This window comes from Bufo gargarizans, chromosome 4, assembly GCF_014858855.1.
Source record: "Bufo gargarizans isolate SCDJY-AF-19 chromosome 4, ASM1485885v1, whole genome shotgun sequence".
Classification (NCBI taxonomy): domain Eukaryota; kingdom Metazoa; phylum Chordata; class Amphibia; order Anura; family Bufonidae; genus Bufo; species Bufo gargarizans.
Genome location: NC_058083.1, coordinates 489950826 through 489970293, shown reverse-complemented (window position 1 = coordinate 489970293; position 19468 = coordinate 489950826). Strand labels below are relative to the sequence as shown.

General features: G+C 43.1%; 1 protein-coding gene across 1 annotated transcript in view; it reads right to left on the bottom strand.

Annotated features, from left to right (window-relative positions):
* Positions 1-5214: 5214 nt before the first annotated feature.
* The window catches only part of LHCGR (luteinizing hormone/choriogonadotropin receptor), a 269250-nt gene continuing 254996 nt past the window's right edge, over positions 5215-19468 (bottom strand). Inside the window, exons 10-11 of the mRNA XM_044290871.1 lie at positions 10786-10866; positions 5215-6527 (exon numbers count right to left, since the gene is read on the bottom strand). Coding sequence (XP_044146806.1) covers positions 5396-6527; positions 10786-10866 — 1213 coding nt within the window. The 3' untranslated portion in view covers positions 5215-5395. The remainder of the gene's footprint in view (positions 6528-10785; positions 10867-19468) is intronic.

The window sequence follows — 19468 nt, the reverse complement described above, 5'->3', positions numbered from 1 at the left end:
TTTTATTTTTTTCCTATCCTCTGAGGTCTTTGCAATGAGGTGCCATGTTGAACTTCCAGTGACCAGTATGAGAGAGTGTGAGAGAGATAACACCAAATTTAACACACCTGCTCCCCATTCACACCTGAGACCTTGTAATGCCAATGAGTCACATGACACTGGGGAGGGAAAGTGGCTAATTGGGTACAATTTGGCCATTTTCACTTAGGGGCGTACTCGCTTTTGTTGCCAGTGGTTTAGACATTAATGGCTGTGTGTCGAGTTATTTTGAGGGCACGCCAAATTACGGTAATACAAGCTGTACACTGACTACCTTACATTGTATCAAGTTGTAAGATCAATGTTGTTCCATGAAAAGATATAATAAAATACAAAAATTTCAGGGGTGTACTCACTTTTGTGAGATTGTGTGTAATATATATATATATATATATATATAATATGCATTAGGGCACAGTTGATGCATTTTGAAGCATAAATTGTGTATATCAGTGATATATTTACCTATCTTTTCCTGATTTATATGTTGACAACTATATACTAAATAAAATATAAATAAATGTATGATATGGTCAATTTATACCTTGTGGCCCTTACGATATAGATTAATTTTCTGGTTTTGAACTGGTCTGTAGGCACCGGACAGGTGAGAGTGTGTTGAGGAAGGGTTGAGACGTATGCATATATATCCATGCATGCCTGCAAACACGTGCGGGCATGTATGGTATATATGTGCATACATTAACCACAGCATCATGGGACGATGTGCGCAGATGTGCCCAGCATCTGCGCTCGTCTGCCCATGGTGATCCCCCTGGGCTCATGGTGGCCCCTGTGGGAAATATGTGCCTCCTTTAGACCGTGCCCCTTATAATATATATATGGCTGTGGCCTCTTATAACATATATATATATCTATAGTCCCCCTTAGAATACATTATGCCCCTTATATAGGTGTATATATATATTATCAGGAGGACATATATATGTATCTGCCCCTTCTTTGATATATATGGGCCCCTTTATATGGCCAATAGGGATATATATTTCCTGTATGGCCGTGTATATATTAGCCCTGTATGGCCAGTGGGGACATATGTATGTCCCCTGTATGTGATGCCCCAGGTATATGAGTGTGTGTGTATATATAGATATGTGTGTATGTATTTGCACACATGTCTTTTTATGTATATACACTTTTGCCTGCATGACAGTATGTATGTGGGCTTATTGCTGCCCATTCATACCCCCGGTTTTGTATGTGTTTATAGATGTGCCCCAAGCATCTGTGGATATATATATATATATATATGTACTATGTATATAATTGTGCATATGTGCGTATATACATACACATATATATTGGCCCTGTATGGCCAGAGGGGGGAAGGTCATAGTGTTATGTCTGTATATGTGGATATGTCTGTATGCCCCTGTATCTGCACAAATGTCCATTTATACTTACATTAGAGTTGGGTATATATAGATATGCCCCAATTGTCTTATATGCATGTGGCCAGTTATGTCCCCCAGCCATGGAGCCCCCCCGCCTACCTGCGGGTGATGGCACCAGATGGCTAGATTGTCCAGTTTCTGGTCACTTCAGAAGATGAATAGAGCTCTTTAAAACATGCCCAGCAGGGCTCCCCCACCTTCTGTCTAGGGACTGTTTATGACATGGGTGTGTGTGTGGTGCCATGGTGTCTTTGGCTGTACAGATTGTGAGCCTCAGGGGGCCAGCCAGTTGTCTGCTACAATCTGAGTGCATGCATTCAGTCACACACACACGATGATGTAATTTCCCTACACCTTGGATGGGTGAAGGGGGGGGGGGGGTGTGAGAGTGACTTATATATCAGTCCAAGACAAAGGAAGGGGCTCTCTTGCAACCAGAATAGGATCAGAGACAGATGGGGACTGCTGCCTGAAGGAAGAGAGGCCCATATGCCCCTGGAGATGGCTGAGTATACGCTGGCATGGCATTGTACCTCTGCCCTTGCAGTGCCAACCATATTCACCCCTTCCCTGCCTCCCTTCACTGCTGCCTGCTTACTCCAGTAGCAGCTGAGTGTGTGTTTTGGGGTGGACTGCTAAGGAATGTACGATTATCCCCCCCCTGGTTTACCCTTTTCCTACCCTGATTAACCCCTGGTTGTAACCCCTGCTTAAACCCTGCCACACCCCCCCCCCCCCCCTCACTGTACACTTGCAGGGTATTTAACCCCCTGCATTGCTGTACAGTTCTGATATTATCCCCATTGTTAATCCTTTGTGTTTGTGGTCGGCTTACACCCCTGTAAGACCACCGTTAACCCTCGGTGTACCCCATAGGGATAGTATAGAACTAGATGGGTGGGTTGTTAATATTACTTGTATGTGTGAACTGTATAGTTAGTTTATGGGTGGAATTTGGGAACGTGTAGTGTAGTTTAGGATTGTATATGTGTAGTGCTGTGTATTGTTAGTGTATTGCGTGCTTAGTGTATTTAATAAATACCGTTATATTTGTACCCTTTGTGTAGCGTGTACTTGTTAGCGGTAGCGAGTTAGTAAGGCGCATGCAGCTAGCATTAGTGATTAGAGTAAAGCATAGCGAAGGTATTGTAATTGTTATATAAAGGTATAAATAGGTGGAGTCATCACTAGACGGCTCCTCCTATTTAGGAATATTAATTATCGATATTCGCATAATATTGGTGACTAATATTTCCCCCTTTACAGAGTGCTTGGTATGATTTGATTTAATTATCATTATTTTCATCCATATACTGTATATCGCTGTGAGCCCTCCATTACTGGTGAGTTGCATTTAATATATTGATGACCTATCCTAAGGATAGGTCATCAGTATTAGATCTGCGGGGGTCACTATCAGATCGGCGGCATCCTCTCTAATCAGCTCTTTGAAGAGGAGTTGGCGCTCCGTGCAGGCGCTGCTTCCTCTTCATTACACTGCCCGTTGTCTCAGAAGTTTCGGCCGTGCAGTGTAATGACTAGCACTCGCTCCATTCAGTTGAAAACTGTCGAGAAGCCTTACAACTCGCAATTATGCCCCCCCCCCCCCTTCCCTAACGTTTAATTTAGTCTCCTTAGTCACAGGTACGAACCGTTAGTGCTGGTGACATGAGGGCCTAATACTTGCACTAATGTATTTCTGGATGGGTGGCCTCTTGATTGTTGCTATGTCCTAACACCGATATGAGTGGGAGCACCCGTCCTGAGAAGGATAACCCAACCTGCTGGCAACAACAACAAAAAAATATGGGGACGTTTTGTTTTTTTACCCAAAAATTAAATCCGCATTTTCTGAAAAAGGCAAGTTGCCTTTAAACGATCACTTCTATCTCTGTCCCAAGACCATGCTTACTGTGTCTCAGAAACCGTTCACGTACACGCAGGGTTAAAAACCAACCCCAGTAATCTAATCTGGGTTCTCCTCCACGCGTGCGGTCCAGCAGTAGCGGTAATATTTATGGAGAAAGGTTTATCAACTCAATTACTCGGTTGCTAAACCAACAACCATGTTTCTGCCAGAAAAAGATATCCTGCACTTGACAACCTGCATGGCGGTGTGCGGAGTCCCAGGTACACAGATGGTGTGGGCTGCCATATGGTGCTTCTGAAAGACATCATCTGATTGAGCATGCCATGTTTTTTTCAGCTGGATTCACAATGAAACAGAAAAAACAACAACATCTGAATGAAATCTGATACATGCAGCAGCACAGTACGGCATGAAATATCTCTGGGTGCCCTATTATGCCTCCATAGAACTTGGTATTATGACTTCTACAATGGCGTCTGGTCTCTACTTTTTTTTAGAGATCTTATTGACCACTTATTAGCTACCAGCAGATAATTCACTATGTTACATCGGAGGTGGGGACAACGATGATTCTGCTCCTTACTTTTGTTTTAAAATATATGTCTACTTCAGGGGCCCTCAGAAGGTCCTATTTCTCACATGTTGTCTTTTGAACAATTTTGACTGTAGCTTTCCGCATGAACGCATGGGTACATACATGGCAGAGATGGCTAGGAAGAGAATTACCACACAAAGTTGGATGGTGATCTGGTCCAGGATGACCCAACTCTCTTACTTTACACTTTGTGTAAAGAAAAGCAAATACAATTTGTCATGACTTGGTATCGCACCCCGCAACTCCTCCACCAACTTAGTCCAAGCATCCCAAATCTGTGTTGGTTCTGCGACTCCCCATCGGGCTCCTTATACCATATATTGTGGAAAGGCTCACTGTTCCCTTTTCGGAAAAAGTCAACATTTAGACAAATATTGGACATTCCATGCCTTCATTAAAGGAGTATTCCAATAGGTACAAGTTATCCCTTGGCTATCTCCGGAAATCCCATAGGAATGAATGGAGCTGCTGTGAGCAGGGGTTATGGGGCCCTATTTTGTTATATGGCCATTTTTATGCAGTCCTCACCACTTGGGAGTGGCAGGGGCACTTCACTCAGGGGCTGACGTAGTATTCACTCCAGGCGCAGAAACTGTGGGGGGTGGGCCTAATTTATGACAAGGGCCCGCACCTCGTCATAAATTAGGCACTTACTCCAGTAGCGCAGGGGCTGTCAAATAGTGTTGTGCAAAGCAAATCTGTCCACTCCTCTCTTGATTGAAAAAGACCTGCTGCTCCCAGCATGATCACGTGGTGACGTCATCACTGATCATGCTTCACGCGCGCGGTGACGTCCTCACACTCTGCGCAGGTCCTTCGGCAGGTCTTTTTCAATCAAGAGAGGAGCGGACTGCCTCTATGTGGATGAGGTAAATTATTTTTATTTTTTTTGTAAATCCAAAGGGCCATATTGCACATTTGCACTAGCGTATAGCCGTTTCTAACAGTCGTCAGACGGGTTCACTTCTGTCTAAGCAGCCATTAAAAACGTTCCCATTGATTGATAGGCTGAATGGGGGTTTAACATAGTGATTCATGACATATTAATTTGTAACAAATCAAATTTCTTGTCAAACTTCAGCGAAGCTGCAGAATTGAATTTTTCAAAATGTTACTTAGCTCTACTGTCAAAGATTAGTATAAAAAGTCACTCTGATAATTAAACCCCAATGCATATAAATCTCCTCCCTTTTGGTGCATGGCCACAGATTTTTTATTTTTTTTATAAAAAATTCTGGTGTTCTCAGTTTTCTTAAAACATCATTTTATTAACACATTTCTGTGTCTTAGCACAGTTTCTACCGGCACTTGTTTGTTCCTTTAGAATACAAAAATACGTGGTTTACAACAATTGAGATATCAACAGTCTAGTGGAGCCTCGTATATACATAAATAAATTTACATATTTACAGAGGGATTCCCCTTCGGGAAATAGTTTGTGCAGTTTAAATAAGTATCACAGGTTAAGTTTAAGACCTAAGTGTCTGGATATGCTGGTTTGTCATTTACGCTCAAGTAATGGCAGTCCAAGGTGGTAAGATGCAGGTCGCCCCGGGAGGTCTTTTTTGGTCCGTTATATAAGCTGTCGGTCTTGCAGTTAGAGGTATAGGCAGTGAAATTGTTGACTCTGTAAAGTTCTGCTTGAGTCTTGCAACAGCCAAACTTGCTCATGAGTAGAAAGAAATCCCTTCGAAATGCTTTGGTAAAGATTGCATATAGGAACGGATTGGCACAGGAATTAACAGGGTAGAACAAGACCAGCAGTATTTTGGAATTGGTCACAGTAATAAGCGGAACTTTAAAGGCTGCGGAAATGGCAAAGAACGATATAGGCGCCATGCACGTGAAGTCAGTGAAGATGAGCACCGCCATTTTCTTGGCTATTTTGGTATCTTTGTTGGTCGGCGTGAGCTCTGGGTTTTGGACGGCAATGTAGATTTTGATATAACAGGCACATATGATGATGAAGGCTATGACGTTGAGCACCAATATGATGATTATGTACGCCTGCGAAAGAGGCGTCTCTATGTCCATCGGCAGGCATATGCTGACTTTAATGTAATTGCTTACACCAACAAGAGGCAGGAGCGCAATTAAGAGTGAAAATATCCAGCCTCCTAGCATGATGAGAATTGCGTGCCTTAACCGGAGCTTGCGGTCAAGTTGCATTGCATAGGTTATCGTGTGCCACCTCTCAAGGGTTATTACAGTCAGAGTATACACAGAAAGCTCACTGGCAAATACCGTGAAGAAACCAGCTGCACTGCAGCCACTCCCTGTCTGCCAGTCAATTGCATGGTTATAGTACTGACTTTTAGTCTTGGAGTCGACCGACGCTATTAGCAGAAGATAAATACCCATGCAAAAATCTGCAAAAGACAGGTTGCACATTAGGAAGCGAGGAACGGTGAGCTTGTAATGACTGGTCAGCAGGACGAAAAGAACCACAGCGTTTCCCGCAATAGCAAGTATGCTAATAAACCAGATCAGGATCCGAAGGAAGTCGTAGCCCATGATGTCCTCACAAGGGTTAAAAGCGTCTGGCTCTGGTTTGCATCTGAGGGTCCTCGGTTGACATAAAAATTCATAGTCCATTGCCAGATCTACACTGGAGAAAAAATAAAAACAAATGTCTACTGACAATTCTAGATAAAACAAGATGTTGTATGTATGAGGATAGATTGGATGTTCTGGAAGTTTTACACTGATGACTTATCCTCTGTATAGGTCGTCAGTATCTGATCAGTGGGCATCCGACACCCGGAATCCCCGCCGATAAGCTGTTGAAGAAGGCCGTCCCTCAGCAAACCAAGCACAGCACCGTACATTATATAGCGTCTGTGCTTGGTATCGCAGCTCATTCCCATTCACTTCAATGGGGCTGAGAAGTGCCAAGGCTATGTGACCAATGAACGTGACATCACATGACCTGGGAAATAACGGAGAAGGCCATGGCACTACTGAGAGAACTGGTTCCTTCTCAGCTGTTCGGCGGGAGTCTGGGTTGTCAGACCCCCACTGATCAGGTACTGATGACCTTTCCAGAGGTCATCAGTGAAACGCTCCTTAAAAACCCTTTTAATATTTCCATTGTTCTGCTCCGTTAGAGGAGCAGAACAAAGGAAATAACAAGAGTGCCGCATAGAGCACATAATAAAGTGACTATAAAGAGACTACAATTAAATCTGCTCAGTTTCTGTTTGGACATAATAAAGTCCTGCATGCAGGAGTTTTTTGTCCAGTGTTTTTGTCAGAATCTGCAATGGAGGTCCAAATGGATCCTCCAAAGCTGATGTGAAATCGACCTACAGGTACAAAGAGCAAGACGTTTCCAGGTTCCAGGTGGTCAAATCGGAACAAAGGATCAGGAATGTTGAAAACCATCCCAACCCAACAGCCAATTGTGGCAAACACATTAGATCATCAGTTGATCCTCTCAAAATTGTCAGTTTTGGTCTGCTTTAATGGCCATGACTAGCTTTAAACTGGCCATAAACATTAGGTAAAAGTCACCTGAACCTGCAGAATTTCATGTGGTTCTTCCCAAAATCTGATGTGCATGTAGGCCCTTGACTTTTCCCCAAAACCAGATGTCAAAGGAATGAAGGATTATATGTGTTGAATTTCATCATAGCTGATTCTTTGTTCCTCCTGGTGCCTACATCGATATTCTGGTAGCAACAAGTTATCCCCTATAGGCCGTGCCAGTCTCCATCAATGCCATAAACAGTGAATGGAGCTGTAGTTCTCATGCTCGATCCCAGCATCATTTAAACAGGAGAGTTGGGACCTCTGTTCTCCTCATAATCTGTTGTGGCCCCAATGGGCAGACCCCCCACTAATCTAACAGCTATCCTCTATTCAGAGTAACTTAGAAAAAACATCTGTCCATCCAGTTCAGCCTGTTGTCCTGTAAACCTGATCCAGAGGAAGGCAAAAAAAAACATGAAGTAGAAGCCAATTTTCCTAATTTTATGGGAAAAATTATTTCCTGACTCCAATCAGACAATCAGAATAACTCCCTGGATCAACGACCCCTCTCTAGTAGCTATAACCTGTAATATTATTACACTCCAGAAATACATCCAGGCCCCTCTTGAATTCCGTTATTGTACTCACCATCACCAGCTCCTCAGGCAGAGAGTTCCATAGTCTCACTGCTCTTACTGTAAAGAATCCCCTTCTATGTAGGTGCAGAAACCTTTTTTCCCTCTTGACATAGAGGATGTCTTCTTGTCATGGTTCCAGTATAAATAGATGATGGGAGAGATCTCTGTACTGATGCCTGATGTATTTATACATCGGTATAAGATCTCTCCTCAGTCGTCTTTTTTTCTAAACTAAATAACCCTAATACAGGGCATAACATATGGAATACCTCAGTGGAAGTAAAAACTTGCTACTTGCTTCCCCCTTTTAAAGCCAGGTTCATAAATATTGGGACATCAACACAATTCTAACATTTTGGGCTCTATACAGCACCACAATGGATTTGAAATGAAACAAACAAGATGTGCTTTAACTGCAGACTGTCAGCTTTAATTTCAGGGTATTCGCAGCGCACAGCTCATAGCCTTTGGTGTGCATGTGTGTGGGGGCACGAGTGTTCGCGAACTTACCCTAAACCTAACAGACAAAAAAATAAAATAACTAACTAAAAAAGGGCAAAAAATGTGAAAAAAAATATTAAATAAATTCAAAATCGATCCGACGTGCAGTTCCTCAGCTCCCAGACTGAAAAGGAGGAGGAGAGGAGCGCTGCAGTAATTTGCCCGCCACCTGCAGCCGACCAATGAGAGGCAATCCAGAGAGGTGATGTCACCATCACCTCTCAGGATCGCAGGATGGTGATTGGTGGTGTATTATCACACCACCAATCACCATCCTGTTCTGGGTTATCGGGTCCCCAGAGACCCGAATAACCCGGAAACGCAGCAAACTGCAGGTCTGAATTGACCTGCAGTTTGCTGCAATCGCCAACACATGGTCACAGGACCCCCCGGTGCATTGATCCAAGGTGCCTTCTCAATGATTTGAGCAGGCACCGGATTCCGATCACCACCCGCCAGGCGGCGGTGATCAGAACTATACATGACGTACCGGTATGTCATGTGTCCTTAAGTACCGGGACGTCATGTGTCCGGAAGATGTTAATACTTGGTTGCAAATCCTTTGCAATCAATTACAGCCTGAAGTCTGGAACGCATAGACATCACCAGACGCTGGGTTTCATCCTCGGTAATGCTCTGCCAGGCCTTTACTGCAACTGTCTTCAGTTCCTGCTTGTTCTTGGAGCATTTTGTCTTCAGAAAGTGAAATGCATGCTCAATCGGATTCAGGTCAGGTGATTGACTTCGCCCTTGCATAACATTCCACTTATTTCCCTTAAAAAACTCTTTGGTTGCTTTTGCAGTATGCTTTGGGTCATTGTCCATCTGCACTGTGAAGTACAGTCCATTTGGGTCATTTGGCTGAATATGAGGCAGATAATATTGCCCGAAACACTTCAGAATTCATCCTGCTGCTTTTGTCAGCAGTCACATCATCAATAAATACAAGAGAACCAGTTCCATTGGCAGCCATACATGCCCACGCCATGACACTACCACCATCATGCTTCACTGATGAGGTGGTATGCTTAGGATCATGAGCAGTTCCTTTCCTTCTCCATACTCTTCTCTTCCCATCACTCTGGTACAAGTTGATCTTGGTCTCATCTGTCCATAGGATGTTGTTCCAGAACTGTGAAGGCTTTTCTAGATGTTTGGCAAGCTCTAATCTGGCATTCCTGTTTTTTAGGCTCACCAATGGTTTACATCTTATGGTGAACCCTCTGTATTCACTCTGGTGAAGTCTTCTCTTGATTGTTGACTTTGACACACATACACCTACCTCCTGGAGAGTGTTCTTGATCTGGCCAACTGTTGTGAAGCGTGTTTTCTTCATCAGGGAAATAATTCTTCGGTCATCCACCAGAGTTGTTTTCCGTAGTCTTCCAGGTCTTTTGGTGTTGCTGAGCTCACCGGTGCGTTCCTTCTTTTTAAGAATGTTCCAAACAGTTGTTTTAGCCACGCCTAATGTTTTTGCTATCTCTCTGGTGTTTTTTTTGTTTTTTTTCAGCCTAATGATGGCTTGCTTCACTGATAGTGACAGCTCTTTGGATCTCATCTTGAGAGTTGACAGCAACAGATTCCAAATGCAAATAGCACACTTGAAATTAACTCTAGGCCTTTTATCTGCTCATTGTAATTGGGGTAATGAGGGAATAACACACACCTGGCCATTGAACAGCTGAGAAGCCAATTGTCCCATTACTTTTGGTTCCTTAACAAGTGGGAGGCACATATGCAAACTGTTGTAATTCCTGCACCGTTCACCTGATTTGGATGTAAATACCCTCAAATTAAAGCTGACAGTCTGCAGTTAAAGCACATCTTGTTCGCTTCATTTCAAATCCATTGTGGTGGTGTATAGAGCCAAAAATTTTAGAATTGTGTCGATGTCCCTAATATTTTTGGACCTGGCTGTACTTTTCTAATATTGTCTGCATATCAATTCATCACAGTTTTGTGGCCATTGACTGTAATCCTTTAGGCCCTCTTTACACGCTCCAACTGCCATGTGTGGGCGAAACTCTGCATACTCCTATAGCCGTAGGTAAGACCTCAGATTTTCCCTAACCTCTGATTGTAACAATAAAGGTTCCCATTCAATGACGAGCAGTGATTTTGGACACAACAAGGAACTGATACACAAAGCATTTTGGAAAATGCTGATTTTTTTCCCATATTAAGGCTTCTTTGCTGAAACGGGAATATGTTTATTGAATAGTTCAACTATACAAAATAACGGCAACTTGTACTTACGTTTTGTCATTTGTTTGCTTTCTTCTCAAACTATCACATTGGTTTGTTAAATTTCCAAAATATGCAAAGGGCGAGCTAAGCCTGAGGGGCAGAGAACAATGAAACATCAAATAAACATGTTGTTTGTTTTTTAACTTTTTTACTTAACTGTCTACATTTTTAACTTGGATTTTTAATAGATTTTAGTGCAAGATGTGTAAATAGCAGCATAACAATAGAATGTACAAAGCATTGACATAAGAACAGAACCAGCAGGAATGATGTAAAGAACAAACCTACGGTGCTGATAGACAGAATACAGAGCAGTGGAAATCTACCCACTAAGGGCTCATGCTCTATTTTTAGTGCGGAGGCATGGACCGAAATAACGGAAAATGCTCCGTAGTGCATCCATGGCCTTCTGCTCCATGCCTCCGCTCCGTATCTTCCAGAATGTGGACCCATTCAACTGAATGGGTTCGCATCCGTGATGGAGTGCGCGAACGGCCGGTGCCTGTATATTACGGACTCGATGTTTGTGGGTTGTAATACGGGCAGGGCAGGCACACACTCGTGTGCATGAGCCGTTAGGAGAAGGCAAAGATATCATGGGGAAAAAAGGCAGTTAAAAGCAACAGAAGGGGGTAAGGTGGGGCAGGAATGTGGAAAAAGGGGGCTAGGAAAATATAGGTTGAAAATCAGATTTACATAGGCATCTCCCTATGGGTGATCCTGAAAGGACTTCTGGTAGAGGTCAGCTTTACATGAAGAAATAGTGGCCCTATTTACATAGTGGGTGCACGTAGACCAGTGATGGCGAACCTTTTAGAGACAGAGTGCCGAAACTGCAACCCACAATCCACTTATTTATCGCAAAGTGCCATTTAACCTGAATAGCAATATAGTATATCTTCCATGCACTTCACCATTTAGCTATAAAAGCCTGCCTACATTCATTGCACTGCCTGTAGTATGCCCTGAGCAGATAGATGGCAGGAAAAGTCTAAGGCTTATTGGCACTAGTGATGCAATATTCGAATTCACGATATTTCACGATTATTTCGGCAAATATTCATCATATATTCGTGAATTCGAGAATTCACAAATATTTTCTTGATTGCAAAAATCGGCAATGTATTATGCGCGCATTGCATGCGCAATACAGGCGTGGGTCACTGTTGCTACATTTTTCAAGCTGCTAGAAGTTTCCTGAGACTGGAGAAAATGGTTGGCACGGCAGAACATCACAATAGCTTTATATGCAGATAGAGGGCTCCAATATATTTGTGAATGCGCAAACCGGCAACTAAAGATGCGCATATTTTGGTGCAATACGTGCAACTTCACATTTTAGCGGGTCTGACTACATATTACTGATTGATGCACTAAGTATTATTGTGAACTTGTGACATCACATCGCTATGTCTGTAGCACGAATGTATGGAGAGCAGAACCATCAGCTCCACTATATCACGATCTAACCTACACTGACTATCTCCCACTAACTATCTGTATTATATATATATATATAAAGCTAACTAACTAATAGTGTTGATCACGAATATTCGAATTACAAATTTTATAGCGAATATCGGCAGTTTGAGAATTTGCGAATATTTAGAATATAGTGATATATATCCGTAATTTCGAATATTCAAGATGTTTTTTTAATCAGTTAATCAGTACACATGATCCCTCCCTGCTTCTAGCTTGTGGGCCAATGAGAAGGCTGCAATATCTTTGACTTTAGGAGTAGTGTTGATAGCGAATTTTCGTAAAAGCAAATTTTTATTGCAAATTTTTCAATTGCCGATTTCCGCAATCAAGAAAATAATGACTGGAGATGACGAATTCTCATTTTCGCGAATATATGGCGGATATTTGCCCAAATATTCACGAAATATCACTAATTCGAATATTGCCCCTGCTGCTCATCACTACTAACTAATGTAATTAAACAGTAAAGCACAGAGCACAGCAATGACACTGCTCTCTCTCTCAGAACTCCATAAAACTACAGAAAATGGCTGCTGGGGAGGTTCTTATATAGTAAGGGGGAGGCAACTTTCCTATTGGTTGCTAGGGATGTTGCTAAGATCAGACAAAGACATTGCTGCCTTCTCATTGGCCCACAAGCAAGAAGGGAGGTTACTGATGAAAAGAAAATCTAGATTATTCGCGTTTACAAATATACAGGTCCTTCTCAAAAAATTAGCATAGTGTGATAAAATTAATTATTTTCTGTAATGTACTGATAAACATTAGACTTTCATATATTTTAGATTCATTACACACCAACTGAAGTAGTTCAAGCCTTTTATTGTTTTAATATTGATGATTTTGGCATACAGCTCATGAAAACCCCAAATTCCTATCTCAAAAAATTAGCATATCACAAAAAGGTTCTCTAAACGAGCTATTAACCTAATCATCTGAATCAACTAATTAACTCTAAACACCTGCAAAATATTCCTGAGGCTTATAAAAACTCCCAGCCTGGTTCATTACTCAAAACCGCAATCATGGGTAAGACTGCCGACCTGACTGCTGTCCAGAAGGCCATCATTGACACCCTCAAGCAAGAGGGTAAGACACAGAAAGAAATTTCTGAACGAATAGGCTGTTCCCAGAGTGCTGTATCAAGGCACCTCAGTGGGAAGTCTGTGGGAAGGAAAAAGTGTGGCAGAAAACGCTACACAACGAGAAGGGGTGACCGGACCCTGAGGAAGATTGTGGAGGAGGACCGATTCCAGACCTTGGGGGACCTGCGGAAGCAGTGGACTGAGTCTGGAGTAGAAACATCCAGAGCCACCGTGTACAGGCGTGTGCAGGAAATGGGCTACAGGTGCCGCATTGCCCAGGTCAAGCCACTTTTGAACCAGAAACAGCGGCAGAAGCGCCTGACCTGGGCTACAGAGAAGCAGCACTGGACTGTTGCATGTCATTCGGAAATCAAGGTGCCAGAATGCCAAAATGCCTGAAGTCCAGTGTCAAGTACCCACAGTCAGTGATGGTCTGGGGTGCCATGTCAGCTGCTGGTGTTGGTCCACTGTGTTTTATCAAGGGCAGGGTCAATGCAGCTAGCTATCAGGAGATTTTGGAGCACTTCATGCTTCCATCTGCTGAAAAGCTTTATGGAGATGAAGATTTCATTTTTCAGCACGACCTGGCACCTGCTCACAGTGCTAAAACCACTGGTAAATGGTTTACTGACCATGGTATTACTGTGCTCAATTGGCCTGCCAACTCTCCTGACCTGAACCCCATAGAGAATCTGTGGGATATTGGGAAGAGAAAGTTGAGAGACGCAAGACCCAACACTCTGGATGAGCTTAAGGCCGCTATCGAAGCTTCCTGGGCCTCCATAACACCTCAGCAGTGCCACAGGCTGATTGCCTCCATGCCACGCCGCATTGAAGCAGTCATTTCTGCAAAAGGATTCCCGACCAAGTATTGAGTGCATAACTGAACATAATTATTTGAAGGTTGACTTTTTTTGTATTAAAAACACTTTTCTTTTATTGGTTGGATGAAATATGCTAATTTTTTGAGATAGGAAATTTGGGTTTTCATGAGCTGTATGCCAAAATCATCAATATTAAAACAATAAAAGGCTTGAACTACTTCAGTTGGTGTGTAATGAATCTAAAATATATGAAAGTCTAATGTTTATCAGTACATTACAGAAAATAATGAACTTTATCACAATACGCAAATTTTTTGAGAAGGACCTGTATAGCACTATATTCTAAATCTTCGCAAATTCTCGAAGTGGCGATATTCGCGATAAAAGTTTGCGATTCAAATATTCGCGGCAAATAAAAATTAGTACACCATAGACTTTTTCCAGGCTGCAGGTGCCCACAGAGAGGGCTCTGACTGCCACCTCTGGCACCCGTTCCCTAGGTTTGTCACCACTGACCTAAACCTTGTCATACATGGTAGAAAATCTAAAGCAATTTGGTGCATTTAATAAAAAAATTAAAAAAACAGTGCCAAGCTTGCAGGAAAGGGGCGTGGTCTATGTCAGGAATTTATCTAGGCAAGCCCTGGCTGGTTGATCTATCAGTAAATCTGGAAGCTGCGCCAAATCAGGTTCCTGGCTCAGCGTCCACTCCCAGATCTATGTGAGCAATTTATGTCTGCAAATCAGTGATTTGCCTGTGATTTTGTGTATCCTGGCTCCTGTGTTTTTTCTACTCACAGCTTATAACATAGTACATAAGGCTGAAAGAAAGACATTTGTCCATCCAGTTCGGCCTGTTATCCTACAAGTGGATCCAGAGGAAGGCAAAAAAAAAAAACCTGTGAGGTAGAAGCCAATTTTCCCCACTTTAGGGGAATAAAAAATTCCTTCCCGACTCCAATCAGGCAATCAGAATACCTCCCTGGATCAATGACCCCTCTCTAGCAGCTATAGCCTGTAATATTATTACACTCCAGAAATACATCCAGGCCCCTCTTGAATTCCGTTATTGTACTCACCATCACCACCTCCTCAGGCAGAGAGTTCCATAGTCTCACTGCTCTTACCGTAAAGAATCCTCTTCTATGTTTGTGTACAAACCTTCTTTCCTCTAGACGCAGAGGATGTCCCCTCGTCACAGTCACAGTCCTGGGGATAAATAGATGATGGGATAGATCTCTGTACTGACCCCTGATATATTTATATATATTAATTAGATCTCCCCTCAGTCGTCTTTTTTTTTTAAGTGAATAACCCTAATTTTGATAATCTTTCAGGGTACTGTAGTTGCCCCATTCCAGTTATTACTTTAGTTGCCCTTCTCTGGACCTTCTCCAGCTCTGCTATGTCTGCCTTGTTCACAGGAGCCCAGAACTGTACACAGTCCTCCATGTGTGGTCTAACTAGTGATTTGTAAAGTGGTAGGACTATGTTCTTATCACAGGCATCTATGCCCCTTCTGATGCAACCCATTATCTTATTGGCCTTGGCAGCAGCTGCCTGACACTGGTTTTTGCAGCTAAGGCTACTTTCACACTAGCGTTCGGGCGGATCCGTTCTGAACGGATCCGCCCATAATAATGCAGACGGAGGCTCCGTTCAGAACGGATCCGTCTGCATTATATTAGCTAAAAAAAGCTAAGTGTGAAAATAGCCTGGGACGGATCCGTCCAGACTTTCAATGTAAAGTCAATGGGGGACGGATCCGCTTGAAGATTGAGCCACATTGTGGCATCTTCAAACGGATCCGTCCCCATTGACTTACATTGTAAGTCTGGACGGATCCGCACGCCTCCGCACGGCCAGGCGGACACCCGAACGCTGCAAGCAGCGTTCAGCTGTCCGCCTGTCCGTGCGGAGGCGAGCGGAGCGGAGGCTGAACGCCGCCAGACTGATGCAGTCTGAGCGGATCCGCCTCCATTCAGACTGCATCAGGGCTGGACGGCTGCGTTCGGGTCCGCTCGTGAGCTCCTTCAAACGGAGCTCACGAACGGAAACCCGAACGCTAGTGTGAAAGCAGCCTTAGTTTGCTGTTTATTAAAATTCCTAGATCCTTTTCCATGTCACTGTTACCGAGTGTGTTACCATTTAGTATGTACGGGTGACTTGCATTATTCCTTCCCATGTGCATAACTTTACATTTGTCAGTGTTAGGCCTCTTTCACACTTGCGTTGTCCGGATCCGGCGTGTACTCCACTTGCCGGAATTACACGCCGGATCCGGAAAAACGCAAGTGTACTGAAAGCATTTGAAGACGGATCCGTCTTCAAAATGCTTTCAGTTTTACTATGGCAGCCAGGACGCTATTAAAGTCCTGGTTGCCATAGTAGGAGCGGGGAGCGGGGGAGCGGTATACTTACAGTCCGCGCGGCTCCCGGGGCGCTCCAGAGTGACGTCAGAGCGCCCCATGCGCATGGATGACGTGCCATGCGATCACGTCATCCATGCGCGTGGGGCGCCCTGATGTCACTCTGGAGCGCCCCGGGAGCCGCACGGACGGTAAGTATGCTGCTCCCCCGCTCCCCGCTACACTTTACCATGGCTGCCAGGACTTTAGCGTCCCGGCAGCCATGGTAACCACTCTAAAAAAGCTAAACGTCGGATCCGGCCTTGCGGCAAGTCTTCAGGATTTTTGGCCGGAGCAAAAAGCGCAGCATGCTGCGGTATTTTCTCCGGCCAAAAAACGTTCCGTTCCGGAACTGAAGACATCCTGATGCATCTTGAACGGATTTCACTCCATTCAGAATGCATTAGGATAAAACTGATCAGGATTCTTCCGGCATAGAGCCCCGACGACGGAACTCTATGCCGGAAGAAAAGAACGCAAGTGTGAAAGAGCCCTTAAACCTCATCTGCCACTTCTCTGCCCAAGCCTCAGTCTATCCAGATCCCTCTGTAGTAGTATACTGTCCTCTTCAGTGTTAATTACTTTACACAGTTTAGTGTCATCTGCGAAAATTGATACTTTACTATGCAAGCCTTCTACAAGATCATTAATAAATATATTGAAGAGAATAGGGCCCAATACTGACCCCTGAGGTACCCCACTAGTGACAGTGACCCAATCTGAGTGTGTACCGTTAATAACCACCCTCTGTTTTCTATCACTGAGCCAGTTACTTACCCACATACAGATGTTTTCTCCCAGTCCGAGCATTCTCATTTTATATACTAACCTTTTATGTGGTACAGTGTCAAATGCTTTGGAGAAGTCCAGATATACGACATCCATTGATTTGCCGCTGTCAAGTCTAGAACTTACCTCCTCAAAGAAACTGATTAAATTAGTCTGACATGACCGATCCCTCACGAAGCCATGCTGATATGGCGTTATTTGATTATTTCCGTTGAGATGCTCTAAGATAGCATCTCTCAGAAAACCTCCAAACAGTTTACCCACAACAGATGTTAAACTTACCGGCCTATAGTTTCCAGGCTCTGTTTTTGGACCCTTTTTGAATGTTGGCACCACATTTGCCATGCGCCAATCCTGTGGGACATTCCCTGTCAGTATAGAGTCCGCAAATATCAGAAATAAGGGTCTGGCTATGACATCACTTAATTCCCTTAGGATACGGGGGTGTATGCCATCCGGTCCTGGAGATTTGTCTTTTTTAATCTTTTTAAGTCGCTGATGTACTTCTTCCTGGGTCAGACAGGACACTTTTAATGGGGAATTTATTTTTACATTCTGCATGTCATCTGACAGTTTATTTTCCTCAGTGAATACATTGGAGAAAAAAATATTTAACAGCTTTGCTTTCTACTTGTCGCTCTCTGCGACTCCCCCCTCATTACTCTTTAGAGGGCCGACACCTTCAGATTTATACTTTTTAAAATTTATATAATTGAAGAACATTTTAGGGTTAGTTTTACTCTCTTTGGCAATTAATCTGTCGGTCTCTAGTTTGGCTGCTTTTATTTGTTTTTTACATGTTCTATTTTTTCCTTATAGTTTTTCAGTGCTTCCGTGCTACCCTCCTGTTTTAGTGATTTATATGCTTTCTTTTTGTCATTTATTGCTTTCTTTACAGTTCAATTTATCCACATTGGTTTCTTTTTGTTCCTTAACCTTTTATTTCCATACGGTATGTACCTCTCACAATGAGATTTTAGGATGCTTTTAAAGATATCCCATTTTGTGGCTGTATTTTTATTTTTGAGGACTTTGTCCCAGTTAGTTCGGCCTATGGCCTCTCTTAGTTGGCTAAATTTAGCTTTTTTGAAGTTTGGTATTTTTGTTCCTCCCTGTAGAAACGCTCTTTTGAATGATAATTGGAAGGTTATTACTTTATGGCCACTATTTCCCAGGTGTCCCCCAACCTGCATGTCTGTTGTTCTGCCAGGCCTATTGGTTAATACTAAGTCCAGTATGGCCGTCCCTCTAGTCGGGTCCTGAACCAGTTGGGAGAGGTAATTGTCTTTGGTTATTGCCAAGAACCTGTTTCCTTTATGAGATATACAAGTTTCAGTTTCCCAGTCTATATCTAGGTAGTTGAAGTCCCCCATAATAACCACCTCATTATGATTTGCCGCCTCGTCTATCTTGTTTAGTAGTAGATTTTCTGTGGACTCTGGTATATTAGGTGGTTTATAGTAAACTCCTATTAGTAATTTATTATTGTTTTTAGCTCCATGTATTTCTACCCACAGTGACTCCACATGTTCATGTCCCTCACTTATGATCTTGAAAACCTGGTACTCTGACTGTGGCTTGTATTCTGGATTAACCCCTTGTCTGCTGATTTGGCTCCTACTGATTTTCCTGGTATTCTGACTGTGGCTTGATCTGGATTAACCCCTCACCCGCTGTTTTTTCCATTATCTGTCTATTCTGGTTTTGCCCCTGATGTCAACTACTCTTTGCACCCCCCCATTCGTTCTGTTAGGTCTGCTTCCAACAAACCAATAGTTGGTATACAGTTAGACAAAAGTGTGTATTCCTGCACTACATTTATCTTCCAGGCTGAACCACTGTGATAAATCTGGTGTAGGTCTAAACAGCACGTCTACAGGCTCTGGTTTACATTAGTCTGTTATTGGCCCAAGCAGGATCAGCCGACAGACCACTACATGTATGATGTAAGGGGATGGGAGGATCGAGTGCTTTGAATTTTCAACGCCAGTTCCTTTTGTTTTCCAGACCGTTGTCTGGCATATTCATCAAGCACCTTCATAACTTATCACAAACCTGACTATAGCTTGTGCCACAAAAGGGGATACATATCATTGCATAT